The following is a 17,913-nucleotide window of genomic DNA, read 5'->3' on the forward strand; positions in this document are numbered from 1 at the left end:
TCATCCCTCTGTGGGATTCTCTGGTTAACCATGCCTCCTCTGCCTCTCCCCCATGGTCAAAGAGCATTTCTTCCACCTTCCCTGTTCCTGGATGCCTTAAAGATTGCAGGTGCAATCCCTCCAGGAGACATATTTTGCCTGGCACTTTCTAAGACCTGACAACACCAAGCACTCCCTCCTCCAGCACATTCTCTCTATATTATCTCAGGCCCAGCTTTCGCCTGACCCGGCCCTGTCTAAGCTAAAGCCAGTTCAGACACTCCCTTTCCTTTTGCACTTCAAGATGGACTTCTGATCTTCAGGGAGTGCATGCCACTGACTTTTTCTGCAGCCTGTGGCTCCTTGGCCCTCTCTGGAGTCCCCTACACCACTCCTGGCCACTGCTCACTGTACCATCAGCTTGCTGCCCAGCCCTGACCTCTGCTGCCTCTGACGACACTAACACTTCTTGCCCAGTCTGCCGATGTTCTGCTCATGTCTGAAATCCACAAAATGAAGAAAAAAATTCTTGTTGCTATTAGTTTATAGGGGATGCAGGGGGAGTCTCAGTTCTAAGTAGCTGCTCTGTTCCTTCTGGAAGCTCAGCCAAGTCTTTTTGCCCTGTGGGATCAACTGGCTTCATTGCGATAGATGTGTGTTCAAAACTGTGTTCTGTGGATTTGTCAAATTTGCCTTACAATTCTATTAGGTCGGTGCAAAGTAATTGCACAATTACTTTTGCACCAAATACATATCCCAAACGATGTTGCTACGGTGCACATAAGTTTGTGACTGTTAAATTATCTTGATGGATGTACCTTTAGTATTTACATTAATATGTCTTTTTCATTCCTTTCAACCTGTCTGGTGTTATTTAGGTATGCCTCTGACAAACAGCATACAACTGGATTGTGTTGTTTTTAAGCCTGTTTTCATTTCTCTAAAAGTAGGAAGATTTCATTTGCATTTATTATGGTTACTGAGTTATTTGGACTTATTTCCTCTACTTTATTTGTATTTTCAGTGTATCCTTTTTCATTTCCTACTTCTTGGGAAAAAAAGCTCCACATTCACTTTTTTTTCCTCTGCTGATTTAGAAATTATAGGTGGCATTACATTTTTTTCACTGATTAGCCTAAATGTTTTGAGCATATGTTTCTAACTATACACTTTTCTAATAAAGGCTGGAGTTAATATTTCTATTCTTCTTCCCCAAATTACACTGCTCTTGTTGGCATGTTCTAACTCCCTCTAAAACATCACCTCCAAGCAATTTGTTATTGTTGCCTAGAATTCTCCTTTTATCTGCTTTGTAAAACAAAACTGGACCCACTGGCTGTCTCTGGCTTCATCTATCTTCTGGCAAAAGCACAGTTCTTTTAAGGATGGTCTGTGGGTGATAAAACCCTTAGTCTTCCTATGTGTACAATGTCTTTCTTTTGCCCTTGCTCTTGAAAAACAACTTAACTGGGTATAAAATACTGAGTTGGCAGCGACTTTCCCTCGGCAGTCTGCAGATATTTATTGGTCTGCGGTCGTCTGGCTGAGGCTGCTGGAGGCCCCCCGGCACATCCGTCATTCTGCTGTTTTTGCCCTGGTAGTTTTTTATGATTTTTCTCTTTATCTCTGACATGAATTTCTAGCCTCCTAGATTTGCTTTTATTAATCCCGCCTGAGAGATGGAGTCTACTTTTGACTTAAAAACTCAAACTGATGCTCTTCAATCCTGGGACATTCTTCAGCTTTGCCTCTCCACCTGCCCCGTCAGTCTACACCCACTCCCTCCTGCTGAAAGCTCCATGAGGTGAAAGTGAGGTTTCCCTAATTGCTTTCTGTCCCTGCCTGCTCCTGAGTATTTTTTCTTTTACATGTTTGCATTTCTGTGCTCCATGCACGGTGTCCTATTCAAAACCACTAATTATCTCTGTTCCTGCCGTCTAGTAAGCTTTTCAAATGTCATCTCATCGCCATGTTTTTCATCATCAGATTTTTGAATTTTTATGTTCATCTAATTTTGTTTTATATCCTTGATTTTTGTGCTTCGTTATTCCTTATTTCTAGACACTATTGCTTTCTTTGTGGATCTTAAACACACTTATTTAAAAGCTGTTGCTAGAGCATTTAGCACAATTCACTTCATCTGGAATAAATTCATGTTCCAAATGTTGATTTCATTGATCACCACCCTTGGCGTGAGATCTCGTATATGTTAGAATTCTGTCGAGACTTACCTGGGCACAATTTCTTTCTTTCATTTTTTTTTTGTTGTTGTTTGATATGGAATCTCACTCGGTCATCCAGGCTGTAGTGCAGTGGCGCGATCTCGGCTCACTGTAAGCTCCGCCTCCCGGGTTCACACCTTTCTTCTGCCTCAGCTTCCCGAGTAGCTGGGACTACAGGCACGGGCCACCATGCCCGGCTAATTTTTTGTATTTTTGGTAGAGACAGGGTTTCACCGTGTTAGCCAGGATGGTCTCGATCTCCTGACCTCGTGATCCGCCCACCTCGGCCTCCCGAAGTGCTGGGCACAATTTATTTCTTTTTCTCTCCCTCACGCTTGCCCTTCCCTTTCAGCAAGTTTGCAGTTGCCTCAGCGCTGGCCACTTCCCTAGGTCTGGCTGTGGCCCGGACCAGCAGAGAAGCCTGGTCAACTTGTCTCTTACCCAAGGAGTTCTTGGAACCCACTGCCCTGTGTGAGCTGCCCACCCTCAGGGTCACCCTTGCTCAATTCTGAACCTGGAGCCCGAAAGTCAAGGGTGTGGGTCCCTGGCTGCCGTGTTTTAGGGACACAGCAACGTTCAGCTCCATCATTATCCTCTCTCTCTCCACTGTATCTGGGGTTGCTGTGGGTTTGAAACAGAGAGGTCCATTCACGTGAACCCAGAGACTTCCTGATGGACCGGGTGCTTGGATGGATTTCAAGAGAGGGAGTGACTTAGTTATTTCTGAATTTTGGAAAGATCATTTGCAGGGTGAAGAGACAGGGAGGAAGCCATCCAGGGGCAGGGAGACGGGCCGGGTCCACTGCAGTAGCCCTGGGCAGATATGACACAGGAAGGAGGGCTGGGCACAGGGCCGAAACGTATGTGTGAACAGGGCTTGCCCAGAGAGGTGCGGGGCTGGGACCTTGCTCTGACTGCCCTTTGCAGGGCATGTGCTGATTTGAGGGCAGCCAGACTCATTCAGATGCTGGCTGAGGCCAGGACAATGGGTGGCCCCAGAGAGGGCTGCAGCTCTGTCCTAAGGCAGGCTGTAGGCCTTGTGGCAGGAGGGAGCAGAGAGCACCCTGGGTCGGGAGCCAGAAGCCCAGGTTCTGTCTGAACTTAGCATGCAGCCCCGTGATCGTACATGTGGTTTGCCTCCGAGCCTCAGCTTCCGCATCTGTAAAACGAACCTTGTAATTCCTGCCCCCGCCTACTGTGCAGCCGCCGTGAGGACCGTGCGAGAAGGAAGGGGAAGCACAGCCAGCCGTGAGACTCAGTGGCGATCAGCGTGGGGTGATGGCCGCTGCCCTGCACTGGACACTGCCACCTCACATCCCTGAGCTTCCGCTGCCCGTCACCTCGACACCTGTAGGTGCACGCATGTCATGCGTTTTAGAGCATTGCAGACGTGAGGAGCCTGCTAGGAAGCACGTCCGTGCCGCAACCTCACCCTTGCTGTGAGAAACCCCAGGGCAGCTGAGGCAGCCTGGCAGCCTGGGAACCTCAGTCTGACGGTGGCCCCGCCCACCCCCAGCCTCCGCCTCCAGTCCCAGTTGCTTCCTGGGTCCCCACTCTCTATGTATTGCTGTAGGTGTCATTTTCTGTTATGGCCGAAATCAGGAGGCATCTGAGGGATGTCAGAAAGGCTGGAGATGTTAGGTCCCGGCCCGGCTGGCTCAAGCTGAGATGCAGCTACAACCTTGGGCAAGTCACTCTGAGCCTGTGGTTTGTAAATCCTAAAGGGGACACGATCCCACCTCTGTGTGCTTGTGTGGGGTGAACAGGCCAGCCGTGTTCAGCGTCCTGCACATGCCTGGTGCGGAGTGGGGCGTGGGATGTACACGGCCTGGGAGCCCTGGGCTTAGGATCATGAAAGACTTTGGCTTCCCTGGCCGTGACCTGGAAGGGCAGATGAGCAAGTGTCCTTAGGGCAGTCTCAGCCACACACGAAAGGACAGGCCCTTCAAGGAGGTTTTGGCCTTGGTCACAGGAAGGGCTTGAACACAGCAAAGAGATGAGCGTTCATTACTGATATCCATCCTGATTCCGGGAAAAGGTTTTGTGGGGCATTTGCACAACACGCTGAAACAGACGGTAAACAAGGAAGAAAGGAGAAAGGACAGTAAACCTAGGAAAGTAAGGTGAAGCCATGTCATAGGCCCTAACAGTTATTAGAGGTGGGACATAGACTGGCCTGTGAGCTCCCTAGCAGCCAGAGCAAAGAGGGATGCAGGGCCAGGAACACAATCCCACGATCCACTGACCTGCCAGAATCTCTGGGAAGTACAGGGGGGCTGGGAGGGTGAGGCCAGCCTTGTGGCCCCCTGGGAAGGCTGGTAATGCGGCCCCTTTCACACCCATAATCTTCATATGGAGGAAAAGCTGTGAGCTGCAAGTGGGATATCAGGGAAGGATGATAACCCAAAGTATCGGGCAGCCTCTTCACGACTGAGCAGTTCGGGTCCCGAGCAGTCGGTTCTGACCCCAAACCTGACCTCCACTCAGCCTGACCAAAGGCAGAGGTGGTGTCTCCAGTGGCGAGGCTTCACGGCATACACCACAGACTCTGAGGCCAGACGCCTGAGTGTGGCTCCCACCTCTGAGGATCAGTGCCTTTGGGCCTCAGCGTCCCCATCTGTACCACGGGCTAACAACAGTCCCTTCCTGTGAGGCCTGAAACTGACCCATGTTGAGCATGGACAGGCGGCAGCTAGCGCTCTCCTAGGTGGTCTTATCTCATTCTGCCATTCCCCACATGGACCTTGTGGGGTCCGAGAGCTACTGAAATATTCCTCCCCATGGTGCACGGGTCACTCTGGAACACTGCTGACTCGACGTCCCCTTCTGCTGCAGCCCCTGTTGCCATTCAGTGTGGCTCCGAGCAACCCTTGGGCTGGCCATCCTGCATGTGCCCTGCTGAAGGCGAGTGCCACTTTCTGGGGAGCTGCAGTGACAGTGGCGTTGCACAAACACCAATCATGTTTCTTCACAAAACTCCACACCCCTACTGGCTGACCTTGGCTCATCCCATGACATTTCTGGGGGCAGCTACTGCTGTCTGGCTTCCAGGCCCTAACTCAGACACTTCACTGACAGGTTCAAGGTCCAGCAGTCTGCACAGCACAGCTCTTCTTGGTATGTATGTATGCATGTATGCATGTATGCATGTATATGAGATAGATTTTGCTCTGTCGCCCAAGCTGGAGTGCAGTGGCGCAATCTTGGTTCACCGCAACCTCCGCCTCCCAGGTTCAAGCGATTCTCCTGCCTCAGCCTCCCAAGTAGCTGGGATAACAGGCACATGCCACCACGCCCAGCTAATTTTTGTATTTTTAGTAGAGACAGAGTTTCACCATGTTGATCAGGCTGGTCTCAAACTCCTGACCTCAGGTGATCCGAACACCTCGGCCTCCCAAAGTGCCGGGATTACAGGTGTGAGCCACCACGCCTGGCCTTGGTCCTCTTTTAAAATAAACCTTAATAAGGATTTTTATCCCAGGACATGCTGTAATTGCAAGATCTATTTAAGTCATCACATATGTTTATACTAATTATGTAATTAGATGTAATTACACTAATTGTATAAATGCACAATAATTGACTAAGATACATTAAATACTTTGAGAGAACAAAGAGAATCCACCCAGAATACCTTCCCCAATATTAAGGGTGCAGCTGAACCCCAAGAGAGGACAGAAGGGTCATCATGGGAGCCTCGGGCTGCAAGCCGAGCCAGGGCCTCACGGTGCACCTGCAGGTGCACACACTGCCACAGGATGGAACGGACTTTCTTGAGACGATTAGGCCCAAGGCCACAGAGGAGACTTGGTTCACGCTGCAGCCTCACTTAGCAGCTCCTTGACTTCACTGGCTTTTTAGACATGTTGAAGGACAATAATCAAGTCATTCTTCTGTTCAAAGATATTCCATGGCTCCCCATTACCTAAGAATAAAGCTCCACTTTGTCAGCCTGCATTTAGGCCCTCCAGGACCAGGTTCCAATGCCTGTCTTCACCCTCCACTGCAGACCAAAAGCCCAGCTGACTGCTCTGGGTGTGTGGAATCCTTTCCCACACGTGTGCTATTGCCTATGCAGTACCCTCCGGCTGGTGAGCTACCCCTCTGCCTCCTGTCCTCTGCTAGATCCTGGCAACTCCTCTACCCCTGCAGACCATGCCTTCTCTCCAAAGCCTTCCTCAGTCCTTTCAGGAGGAAACAGCTCTCTCCCTTTGCCCTCATCTGCTGTAGCCCTTCATTTAGAATTCTCTCACGACACACGTTTTTGAACCCGTTAGAGTCCTTGGTAGCCATCTCTGTCTTTACCCATGGAAGCGAGTTTTCCAAGGGCAAGGACCATGGCTGCCTGCATCCTGATGTCCCTAGCCTTTGGCAGGGAGCCTGGCAGGGAGCAAACTCAAAGGCATGTTGAACAACTAAAGGAAAAAGTGAAGGGATGCACAACAGGTTTCCTTTGGTAATGACGGTACATTGATGGGAAGAATCGTTGGGAGCTGCAGGGGCCCAGGGGGTCTGGGGCAGGGTGCTGCAGTTGGGGATAGGGTGGTCAGAAACCACTCCTGGGGGCCAATATGTCTCAACTCAATCTTGTGGAATGAAGGGCACAACAGGGAGGGAAAAGTGAACCGAGTCTGAGCTTGGTGGCTTACACTTGTAATCCCAGCACTTTTGGAGGCTGAGGCAGGAGGATCACTTGAGGCTTGAGGCCAGGAACTCAAGACCAGCCTGGGCAACACGGAGAGACCCTGTGATATGGTTTGGTTGTGTCCCCACCCAAATCTCATCTTGAATTCCCACATATTGTGGGAGGGACCTGGTGGGAGGTAATTAAATCATGAGGCGGGTCTTTCCTGTGCTGTTCTTGTGATAGTGAATGTCTCACGAGATCTGATGGGTCTAAAAATGGGAGTTTCCCTGCACAAGCTCTCTCTTTGCTTGCTGCCATCCATGTAAGATGTGACTTACTCCTTCTTTCCTTCTGCCATGATTGTGAGGCTTCCTCAGCCATCTGGAACTGTGAGTTCTCCATTAAACCTCTTTCCTTTGTAAATTGTCGTGTCTCAGGTATGTCTTTATCAGCAGTGTGAAAACAGACTAATATAGTAAATTGGTACCAGTAGAGTGGGATGTTGCTGAAAAGATACCCCAAAATGTGGAAGTGACTTTGGAAGTGGGTAATAGGCAGAGGTTGGAACAGTTTGGAGGGCTCAGAAGAAGACAGGAAAATGTGGAAAAGTTCAGAACTTCCTAGAGATTTGTTAAATGCTGATAGTGAGATGAACAATAAGGTCAGTCTGAGGTGGTCTCAGATGGAGACGAGGAACTTGTTGGGAACTGGAGCAAAGGTGACTCTTGTTATGTTTCAGCAAAGAGACTGGCAGCATTTTGCCTCTGCCCTAGAGACTTGTGGAACTTTGAACTTGAGAGAGATGATTTAGGGTATGTGGCAGAAAAAACTTCTAAGCAGCAAAGTATTTGAGAGGTGACTTGGGTGCTGTTACAGGCATTCAGTTTTAAAAGGGGAAACAGAGCATAAAAGTTCAGAAAATGTGCAGCCTGACAATGCAATAGAAAAGAAAAATCCCATTTTCTGAGGAGAAATTCAAGCTGGCTGCAGAAATTTGCATAAGTAACGAGGAGCCAAATGTTAATCACCAAGACAGTAGGGAAAATGTCTCCAGGGAATGTCAGAGACCTTTGCAGCAGCCCCTCCCATCATAGGCCTAGAGGTTTAGGAGGAAAAAATGGTTTCTTAGGCTGGGCCCAGGGTCCCTCTGATGTGTACAGTCTAGGGACTTGGTGCCCTGTGTCCCAGCCACTCCAGCCATGATTAAAAGGCTTCCACCTTCAGAGGGTGGAAACACAAACCTCGGCAGCTTCCACATGGTGTTGAATCTGCAGGTGCACAGAAGTCAAGAATTGAGGTTTGGGAACCTCTGCCTAGATTTCACAGGATGTATGGAAATGCTTGGATGTCCAGGCAGAAGTTTGCTGCAGGGGCAGAGCCCTCATGGAGAATCTCTGCTAGGGCAGTGCAGAAGGGAAATGTGGAGTCAGAGCCCCTACACAGAGTCTCCACTGGGGCACTGGCTAGTGGAGCTGTGAGAAGAGGGCCACTGTCCTCTGGACACCAGAATGATAGATCCACCGACAGCTTGTACGGTGCACCTGGAAAAGCTGCAGACACTCAACACCAGCCAGTGAAAGCAACCAGGAGGGAGGCTATACCCTGCAAAGCCACAGCGGCAGAGCTGCTCAAGGCTGTGGAAGCCCATCTCTTGAATCAGTATGACCTGGATGTGAGACAGGGAGTCAAAGGAGATAATTTTGGAGCTTTAAGGTTTAACTGCCCCACCAGATTTCGGACTTGCATGGGGCCTGTAGCCCCTTTGTTTTGGCCAATTTCTCCCATTTGGAATGGCTGTATTTACCCAATGCCTGTACCCTCGTTGTATTTAGGAAGTAACTAATTTGCTTTGATTTTACAGGCTCATAGGCGGAAGGGACTTGCCTTGTCTCGGATGAGATTTTGGACTGTAGACTTTTGAGGTTAATGTTGAAACGAGTTAACACTTTGAGGGACTGTTGGGAAGGCATGATTGGTTTTGAAATACGAAGACATGAGATGTGGGAGGAGCCAGGGGCGAAATGATATGGTTTGGCTGTGTCCCCACCCAAATCTCATCTTGAATTCCCACATGTTGTAGGAGGGACCTGGTGGGAAGTAACTGAATCATGGTGTGGGTCTTTCCCATGCCATTCTCGTGATAGTGAATAGGTCTCACAAGATCTGATGTGTTTAAAAAACGGGAGCTTCCCTACATAAGCTCTCTCTTTGCCTGCCGCCATGTAAGATGTGACTTGCTCCTCCTTATCTTCCGCCATGATTGTGAGGCTTCCCCAGCCACGTGGAACTGTGAGTTCTCCATTAAACCTCTTTCCTTTGTAAATTGCCCACTCTTGGTTATGTCTTTATCAGCAGCATGGAAACGGATTAATACACCCTGTCTCTACGAAACATTAAAAAATTAGCCAGAAGTGGTGGTGCACATCTGTGGTCCCAGCTACTTGGGAGGCTGAGGTGGGAGGATCACTTGAGCCCGGGAGGCTGAGGCTGCAGTGAGCTATGATGGTGCCAATGCACGCCAGCATGAGTCAAAGAGTGAGACTCTATCTCAAAAAAAAAAAAAAAAAAGACAGGAAAAAAGAAAAGGAAACTGGGTGGGAAGGGTTGAATGGAAAAGACCCAGAGTGCAGGATGCAGGGCTGGTGCTGGCCTAGGATGCCAAGGACCAAGCTGCAGTACACCTGCTGCCACTGCCAGTTCAGCAAAGGACGGCCCTGAGTCAGCTGCTGTCCCTGTGCCACCATCAGTGCAGGGGCTGTGTGTCCAGTATGTATTTGGATGGTTCAATTTGAGCTTATTTATCTGGCCTCCTTCAGAGGGTGCGTGGGGGAGGTAGAGACATAGGCAATTTCTGGCAAGTTCTCCAGGCACCTTCAGGAGACATCTGCACCTCTCATGCCAGCCTGCGGCACAGCTACTTCTACAGTGCCCAGGGTCCCACACACACCCAGGACTGGCCATGGCAGAGAAGAGACAGGGGCCACTTTGGGGCTATGTGCTGCCCAGAGGAGCCCCTTTCCCTCCTGGACTCAGGATGGAGGGGCCCACAGCTGGGGCCCCTGGGATGGGGTGTAATGGCCAAAAGTCCCCACCAGGTGCTGTCCAGGGGCTCAGCAAACATCAACTTGCAGAATCCTCCCAGCAGCCCTGTGAGGAAGGAGGCCCTGCCATTCCCACCTTACAGATGAGCAAACAGACGCGAGCTGCTCATGGTCACACTGTTGGAAACTGGCAGAGCAGGACCCACACAGAACGATTCTAGAATTTGTGCTAACCACCGCCCCACACTGCCGTTCAACCAGTGCCTCCCTGAGATAGAACAGTTGAGACCTGGGCTTGCTGGGCGAGGCCCCATCCTGGTCGCCGACTGCACAGGGCAGCTGTGCCCGTGGTTGTCGGGACCATCCCATAGTGAGGCCATCGCCGCTATACACAGCGGCCTCAGACGGCACCTGCAGGCTGAGCAGGTTCTGGGCCCTCCAGAGAGGGCTGTCCTACCTCGGGGTTCTCCTGGGTCAGGGGCCGGTCTTCCTTCTTCTTTTTGGTGGCCTGAGCTCCCTGAGATGGCTCCTCTGTGGGCGGCCGCGACTCCGCCGTGCTCTCGGGCTGCGTCTGCACTTGAGGCTGAATGATGATGACCTGGAAGATGCCATGGAGGACTGAAGGGGACACTGATGGAGAGGGAGGGGTAAGGGGAAGAGAGAAGGGGTGGAGGGGACAATGATGGGTTGTGGGGTGAGGGGAAGAGAGGAAGGGCGGAGGAGGCTGGAGAGTGAAGGTGAGGGGCACGGGGAGGAAGGGAAGAGTGAGGGGGACTGGGGAGGTAGCTGGTAGGGCACAGGGCAGGGATTGGGGAGCACAGAGCCTGGGCTGGGCCACCCTGGGAGGGCGGATCCCCGGGAACTGGGTGGTTTGCGCCCGTGTGTCTAGCACCTGCCACTCCTGACACACCTTTTCCACCATGGGGAGGGTCTGCATGAGAAGCTGGCCTGGTTTAGGAACCGGGAAGGTCTGGGTTCCAGTCCTGCCCCACCGCTTCCCAGCTGTGTGGCCTCAGGGGAGTCACTGCTTCTGAGAGTCAGGTTGGTCATCAGTGAAACTGGCCACACCTCTCCCCAGGGAGGCCGTGCACACTCAGGCAGCGAGGCCTTCTCATCCCAGCTCAGGTGCAGATGAACCGAGGCCACAAGAGCTCAGACTTGCTCCTGGCCTGAGGCCATCCAGTCAGGAGGCAGAGGGTCTGGGAACCCCTCAGGTCAGCCTGGCTCCGTTTCTCCCTCCCCACGCCACAGTGCCTGAGACACACAAGCCTGGCTTGGGGGCACAGGTGGGAATAACGTTCTATTTTTTTTCATTGCCAGGAGGCCCTTCACATGGTGGATGGGGAAGGGGAAGGGGAAGGGGGTCTTCAGATGCCACCCTGCACCAGCCCCCCTTAGCCAGCCTTCCTCGGGGCTCAGGGGGTGCTCTGGTTTGATGAAAGGGTGTGATGCTGAAAATCAGCTTGAAATCCACCCATCCGGCCCAGTGTCTCCCTGGGCCAGGATCCGCTCCATCTCTAGCTCTACCATTTTATTTCTTTGGACAGGAAATTGGGAAAGAATTATTAGTTTTCATGGCTCCAAGAAGAATTCTCCAGGATCCATCAGCCACAGTCTGGTTTAAACTAGGAATTACTTGAACTTGGGTGTTTTTTTGGTTTGTTTTTCCCTAAGCACCACGTGGTGACTGTCTGATGAATTTGAGGCTTCTGAGCACAAAGAGAAAATATGTCCCATTTTTCTGCTGGCTTAAGGGAAGCTCTGTCTTCCTCTTTGTATCACATTTTTAAAACCCCAAAATCTCTGTATGGGAAAAAAATGTCCATTTTTATATTCATGGGAAGAAAAACATTAAGATCTCCAATAGGAAAAAGGGCAAAGAATATTCTCAAGTCACACACGAGAAGACAGAATTCTTAAGTGTAAGAAAAACATTGAAGCTTAACAGTAACCAAGGGAATTCAACTTTCAACAATGAGGCATCTGTGTGTGCCTAGTAAATGAACAAAAAAGTGTTTAAATGACCAACATCAAATGCTGGTGCAGTTGCAGTGAAACAGACACACTCCTTCCAACATCTGCTAAGCACCTTGTCTGGATCAGGTGCCCTCCTGGGATACACCTGCCATCCCGCCATGGCCCATGACCACTCTTCAGACTGCGAATTCTTTGAGGGGCCCTCAGTGGGCGGGAGAGCCTGGAAGCACAGGACTCCCGGGAATGCAATGGGTGCAACAGCACCAGGTCACATGAGGGTCAGCCGTCAACATCCAGGCTGCGGAAGCAGAAGGTACCCCAGCCATAAGCAAGAGAGGGGCAGCCTGGCAGACCCCAAATGAGGAACAGAAAGAGGCCACAGACAGGGGACGGCAGGGATGAGGCAGCCCCGAAGGCCTCAAACAGCACAACCACCAGGAGCTCAGAGGGGAGCAGCGGGAGGACCTTAGTTTTAGTTTTAAAACTTGGCAAAAATTATGGGAGATGGTGCACTTGGGCAGTGGGGTAAAAACAGCCCTTGACCGTCCAACTCTACCAGCAGAAATGGAGAATCAATATCTCTTCTAGTCACTCATTCAGCCATGCATGTCATTAATTGGTTAATCATTTGAATGAATTCATTCATTGACCAATCACTCCTTTTCCACTGGTATTAATTCTTCAGCCATATTGTCTCTGGATCGCATATTCATTCATTTGTTCATGCACTAATTCACTCCCTTACTCATGTGTTCACACTCCATTCATTCGCTCCTCTGTTTCTGTCCCACTCATTCATCTGTCCACTTGATCATTCTGCCTCCTGGTCATTCATTCTGCCTGGGCTTGTTCATTTGGCCCTTCCCATATGATTGCCCTCGGCCTCCTGTATGCGGCCGCACACCCTTTCCGGAGCCTGCTGGTGGGCACTCACCTTGTTGTCAGCACTGATGAGGAGGGGCTGGACTTTGATGCTGTCGCTGACCACAGACACAGCGGTGCTGGGGGCCATGGCGGCGGCATTGCTAGAGGAGGTGGAGATGATGGCATAGGCCACCCCCGCACCGCTCAGCGGAGAGGCGAGGGCGGCTGGCTCGGCGAGGGCCTGGGGCTGGCTGCCGGGCGCTGGCACATGGCTGACAGTGTTGTTGGCGGTGGGGAGGGCTGGGCTGGGGTTCTTGACGCTGACCACGGTGGCCTTCTGGAATGCTGGGGGCTGCTTGGGTGGCCGGTCCCGGCCCGGGGCAATGGGGAGGCTGTCTGGAATCAGAGTCTTTGGCCTAACCTGGGAAGAAGGGACGGGTGTGTGGTCAGACAGGCAGACACACAGGAGTGCAGGGGAGGGGCCGCCCTGGCTCAGAGACTTCCTATATTCAAGGGGAAGGGGCAGCATCGGAAAGAGCACAGCGCCTGTCACGGCCTCACAGCAGGTGAGACCTCGACCCCAATGCCTCCCTCCTCCTGGGCTTGCACCGACTGGCCACGGGGCTCAGGAGGGGCTGCTCTGGACCCAAGGCCCTCCCAGCTGCACGCAGAGAAAATGGTGAAGAGCAGCGGGGAGGATCCGAAGGCAGCACTTGGGCGCGAGGGGACAGTCTGTGCAGTGTGACGCCCTGCAGATCGAGTCCCAAGCGGTAAAGCCCCCTTTGGCCTTGGGAGTCTGGAAAGCGCTGCCCTTCGGCAGGGACTGGGAGGGGCTGCGAGGGCTCCTGGGCCTTGCCCAGTTCTGCTTGTCAATCTGGGTGGGGCTGCTGTGGTGCTCCCGTGAAAACCAGAGCTGAGCCCACATGACTGCTGCGGGACTCTCGAATGACAGTGAAGGTGTGCAGAGGGCAGCCGGGCAGCCACCGGGTGGTTCAGGTCAGGGCTCTGGACAGACTGTTTGGGCCCAATCCTGGCTCCTCTGGGGTCCTGGTGACACACCTGAACTGGGCCAGGTCCCTCATCTGCATGAGGTGATGAGACTTACTGGGGTTTGGAAGAAAGAAAATGCACAGGAAGTGCTGGGTGTACTTGACCGAGGGCTGTCACCAGCACCCCCACACCTAGCAGAGTGTTTCTGATGGTGGATATTCCCATCAGAGCCACCACCACTGACCCCATGCATGGAACCAGGAGCGCCACATGCCCCAGATGAGGACACACCAACCCTGGGAAGTCTAGGCCAATATCATGCCCCGAGAGACAAGGGGACAAGGAGAATGGGCACGACCTGCCTTCTCATCTGAGCCCCGCTGCGCTTGCACTGTAGTGTGGCCATCCGGGCCTGTTCTACAGATAAGCAAACTGAGGTGCGTAGTGGAGACTCACCAGTAATAATGATGCTATAGTCATTATCATTAGGGCCTGTCTGGCATCGGTGAAGGGCACAGAGCGCTGTACTGCCCCGCCCATCTCCTCCCACCGTGTGTCCAGTGGTGCACATGGAGGGAGTGGTCCAGGGTGGCTCCTACAGCATCCTGTGGCCTTGGGCAGGTCACTAAGGCACAGCGTGCTCTTCGGTTGGACAGCATCACGTCTGTCAGCTCCTCGCCTGTGCCTGGCACAGAGCTGGCCCTCGAGTCTAGTGATCTCTGTGTCCCCTGCCATGCTAGGTCCTCAGCAAAATGGGCCCGGCCTCCCACATCAGGGCCCTGGCCACACCACGGGCAGGCGATGTGCCCAGCCTGGGTTCAGGTAAGCCTGCCACTCTGTCCTCGGCACCAGAGGTCAGGGCCTTTGTCCCCCAATGCCAGGCTTACAGCCCAACAGAAACCCCAATACCAAAGGCTTTAAAGAATCCAACTTCTCGTTCCTGCCAGCCCTCAGCTGGAGACAGTCACCCGTTGGAAAACTGCTATTCTCTGCCTCTGAAGAGGACAGGCATGGGGGCAGATGGACACCCACGTGGTGGTCAGTGAGGACCTCAGCTGTGGCAGTGGCCGTTCCGTGTTCTGGTCGGCACCTCCCTGGTCATCTGGGGTTTGCCCACGTGTTCTGGTTGACCCTGGCCGCCCACCCTATGTAAGCAGACTCTGGGCATGGGCGAGCTGGCGTCCATCACAGATGGCAGACACAGAAACTAAGCTCAGCTGGGAGTTCAGGATGTGGCCTGAGCCACCTGAGAGAGAACACCTTCAGGGGACCCTGGAGCCTATAGTCTTTCTGCCTGTGCCTCCTGGCCTGCGTGCAGCCCCAGGCCGGGAAGCCCCCAGGTCCACCCTGTCCCCACCCTCTCTCCTTTCTTGGGTCTGCGGTCACCCTGCCAGGCTGGCCCCATCACAGGCTACCTACTCTGTTCCCCGCGAGCCACCTGGAACAGCAGCAGCCGGCAGCTGGACCCAGCATGCATTGGACACCTTCTGGCCCAAGCTGACTGTCCTGGAGGCCAGCAGGCCAACGGCAGGTGCAGATGTTTGTGGGGCAGAGACGGCAAGGATAAAACATGGAGACAGGGGTCCAGGAGGCAGAAGGGAGAGAGAAGGAAGGGTGGGTGCGGGGAAGAGGGAAATAGCACTGGCCTTGATTGGCAGCCTCTCCCTGCCGCCTGCCTTGCTCTGAAGCCTCGCATAGCTCCCTGCTGCCCACAGGTCACCGACAGGAGAAGCCTGACTCTAAGGTCCCCAGGGGCCCCTGGTGGCCTCTCCACCCCCAGGACTGCCCCAACCTCCCTCCCTCAGTGCTTTGACTCTGGTCTCTCCCTACCACCTCTGCCTCTGTTTCTCACCCTGAGCCCTCCTCCTGGGGGGCTCCCTCTGGGGCCTAACTCTACCTCAGCCTGCAATGTCTTCTCACCCTGAGGCCTAGCTCAAGCAATGCCTCCTCCAGGAAGCCTTCCTTGATGCTCAGGTGTGTGGCAAGCCTCCTCAGGGCTCCTGCCCCCCCGTGTCTCTTTCTGGCATGGCCCCAATCACCCTGGACTCAGAGTATCTGTTTTTCCTTGTCTGTCCTCCCTCTAGACCAAGCCTGTCCAAACCACAGGCCACATGCGGCCCAGGATGGCTTCGAATGCGGCTCAACACAAATTCAAACCTTCTTAAAACATTATGAGAGTTTTTTGCCATTTTTTTTTCCCTTTATCTCATCAGCTACTGTTAGTGTTAGTGTATTTTATGTGCGGCCTAAGACAATTCTTCTTCCAGTGTGGCCCAGGGAAACCACAAGATTGGAAGATTGGCCACCCCTGCTCTAGACTCTGATTCAGCTCGAGTGGGCACTTGGGGAAAGTTGCCACATGGATGAGGGAGCTCAGGGCAGCCACCTCTCGCCATCCTTGAGCTGGGGGAATCTGACTAGCCCTGAAGTCCCACGACAGGCAGGGGGCATCTTGGTCTTTATCACTGGCAGCCCCTGGCCCAGTGTGCTGTATACGGCAGGTGCTCAACCAAGCTGAGCTTGTGGTAATAAGGGAGCTGGTTAATAACTACCTGGCGTTTGCTCTGTACCAGGCACGGTTACAAATGTTTTGTCTTGACTCAGTACTCACGGCCACCATTGGCTCAACCCTCACAGCCACCGACGGAGGAAGCCGGCGCCTGCACCTGTCCCTCTGCAGGTGAGAAGCCAAGGCCCAGGAAGGCTGAGCGGTCAGGTGACTGGGGCAAAGTGTGGAGTCCAATCCGGGAGACCCTGCACTAGAAGCCAGGGCACCTGGCCCAGAGTCTGTGCTGCCCCTCCCTGAAATGAATCCCCTCATCCAGAGTGTCTCAAACTTCCTGACCATAACCCATAGTCAAAAATAGACATGATGTAGTCACCCAGTCTTGAAACAAGCTGTTCAAGAAACAATGCATAGGACGCATCTTGATATTTCCATTCTATTTTAGTCTGGCCTCATTTATTCCATTAAAAAAATTCTGGTCATGACCCACTAAATTGATTTCCCAATTCCTTGCTGAAAAAACGTATCTGGTCCAAATGTCTCCATTGAAGAATGGATAGAAGAGGTAAGAGGGGAAGGTGCAGCTGAGAGGGCACGGGTTCCGCCTGGCCCAGTGCCCACCAGAAACCTCAGTGCTGAGGGGTTAGGAACAGAGACTGCGGGGACAGACAGACGGACACCCCAGGGCCCGCCCGAGGGCTGCTTACCTGAGGTAGCACTGCCGCTCCTTGCCCGGCCAACCTCTGCAAGGAGCTGACCTGAGGACCCGTGACAGGCACTGCAGTGATCGTTCCCAAAGCCTGAAAGAGGAGGGCAGTGTTGAGACGGGACGAGCAGCTGAGACCGAATCCGTCGCCCCCAGCCTGGCCAAGCAGGGGGCAGCTGCCTTGGAGACAGCAAATTCTACTCTTCCCTTTCTTAATTATGATTTTTTAAAAATCACAATAGTAATCGATATTCCTTCCAGAAAGTTTGGAAACTAGAGAAAGGAAAAAGAGCAGCACTGCCCAGAAATCAATTACCCTTTGTTACACATTGGCTTCCTCTTTTAAGTGAATTTTTTATACAGCTAAATATAGAATGTTGTAACCTATTTTTCTACTTTCACTTAAGGACAAGGTGTGATGTTGCTACAATCTTCATAAATCACTCCTTTAATGGCTATGGGATCTTCCATTCAGCAGACATATCCTCTACTCTTGGAAATTTGAGTTCTAGCTCCATCTTCTTCCAGTTAATAAACAATGCTGCAGCGAACATCTTTGTGGATAAATCCATTTCCACATCACAGAGCATTTCTGTAGGAGAGTCTGAATACGGGAATTCGTGGACCAAAATGCAGGAATATTTTTCAGGCCCTTGGTGCATATCTGCACTGGGTCCCTCAGGAGGGGGAACGGCCTGGGTGTGCGCCGACATGGCCCCCAAATCCCAGCCCCCCAATATGGGGGTCTCGCCAACACACGATGGGATGGCAGCACCAGTAGCAGGTGGACATTCAGGGTAAATAGAAGGGAGATGGCACCCTCCCAGGAATTCCAGGCCCACACGCGTATAGGAGATGTGCTTTGGGGTGCCCACTTGTCTAAAGTCTCCTTTCATGGGAACTACCACTACCCACAGCCCCTAATGGAACCGGAACAGTTCTTTTTTTTTTGAGATGAAGTCTCGCTCTGTTGCCCAGGCTGGAGTGCAGTGGCGCGATCT

The 17,913-nt window shown here is 52.4% G+C and overlaps 1 protein-coding gene across 5 annotated transcripts in view; it reads right to left on the reverse strand.

The window, feature by feature from the left end:
* PHF21B (PHD finger protein 21B) overlaps positions 1–17,913 on the reverse strand; it is a 130,979-nt gene that overhangs the window by 23,024 nt on the left and 90,042 nt on the right. For all 5 annotated transcript variants that reach the window (XM_054469871.2, XM_054469869.2, XM_054469872.2 and 2 more), the window contains 3 exons: positions 16,914–17,006; positions 12,781–13,131; positions 10,327–10,467 (listed from right to left, as the gene is read on the reverse strand). In XM_054469871.2, coding sequence (XP_054325846.2) covers positions 10,327–10,467; positions 12,781–13,131; positions 16,914–17,006 — 585 coding nt within the window. The remainder of the gene's footprint in view (positions 1–10,326; positions 10,468–12,780; positions 13,132–16,913; positions 17,007–17,913) is intronic.

Source organism: Pongo pygmaeus, chromosome 23 (genome assembly GCF_028885625.2).
Source record: "Pongo pygmaeus isolate AG05252 chromosome 23, NHGRI_mPonPyg2-v2.0_pri, whole genome shotgun sequence".
In the NCBI taxonomy this organism is placed as follows: domain Eukaryota; kingdom Metazoa; phylum Chordata; class Mammalia; order Primates; family Hominidae; genus Pongo; species Pongo pygmaeus.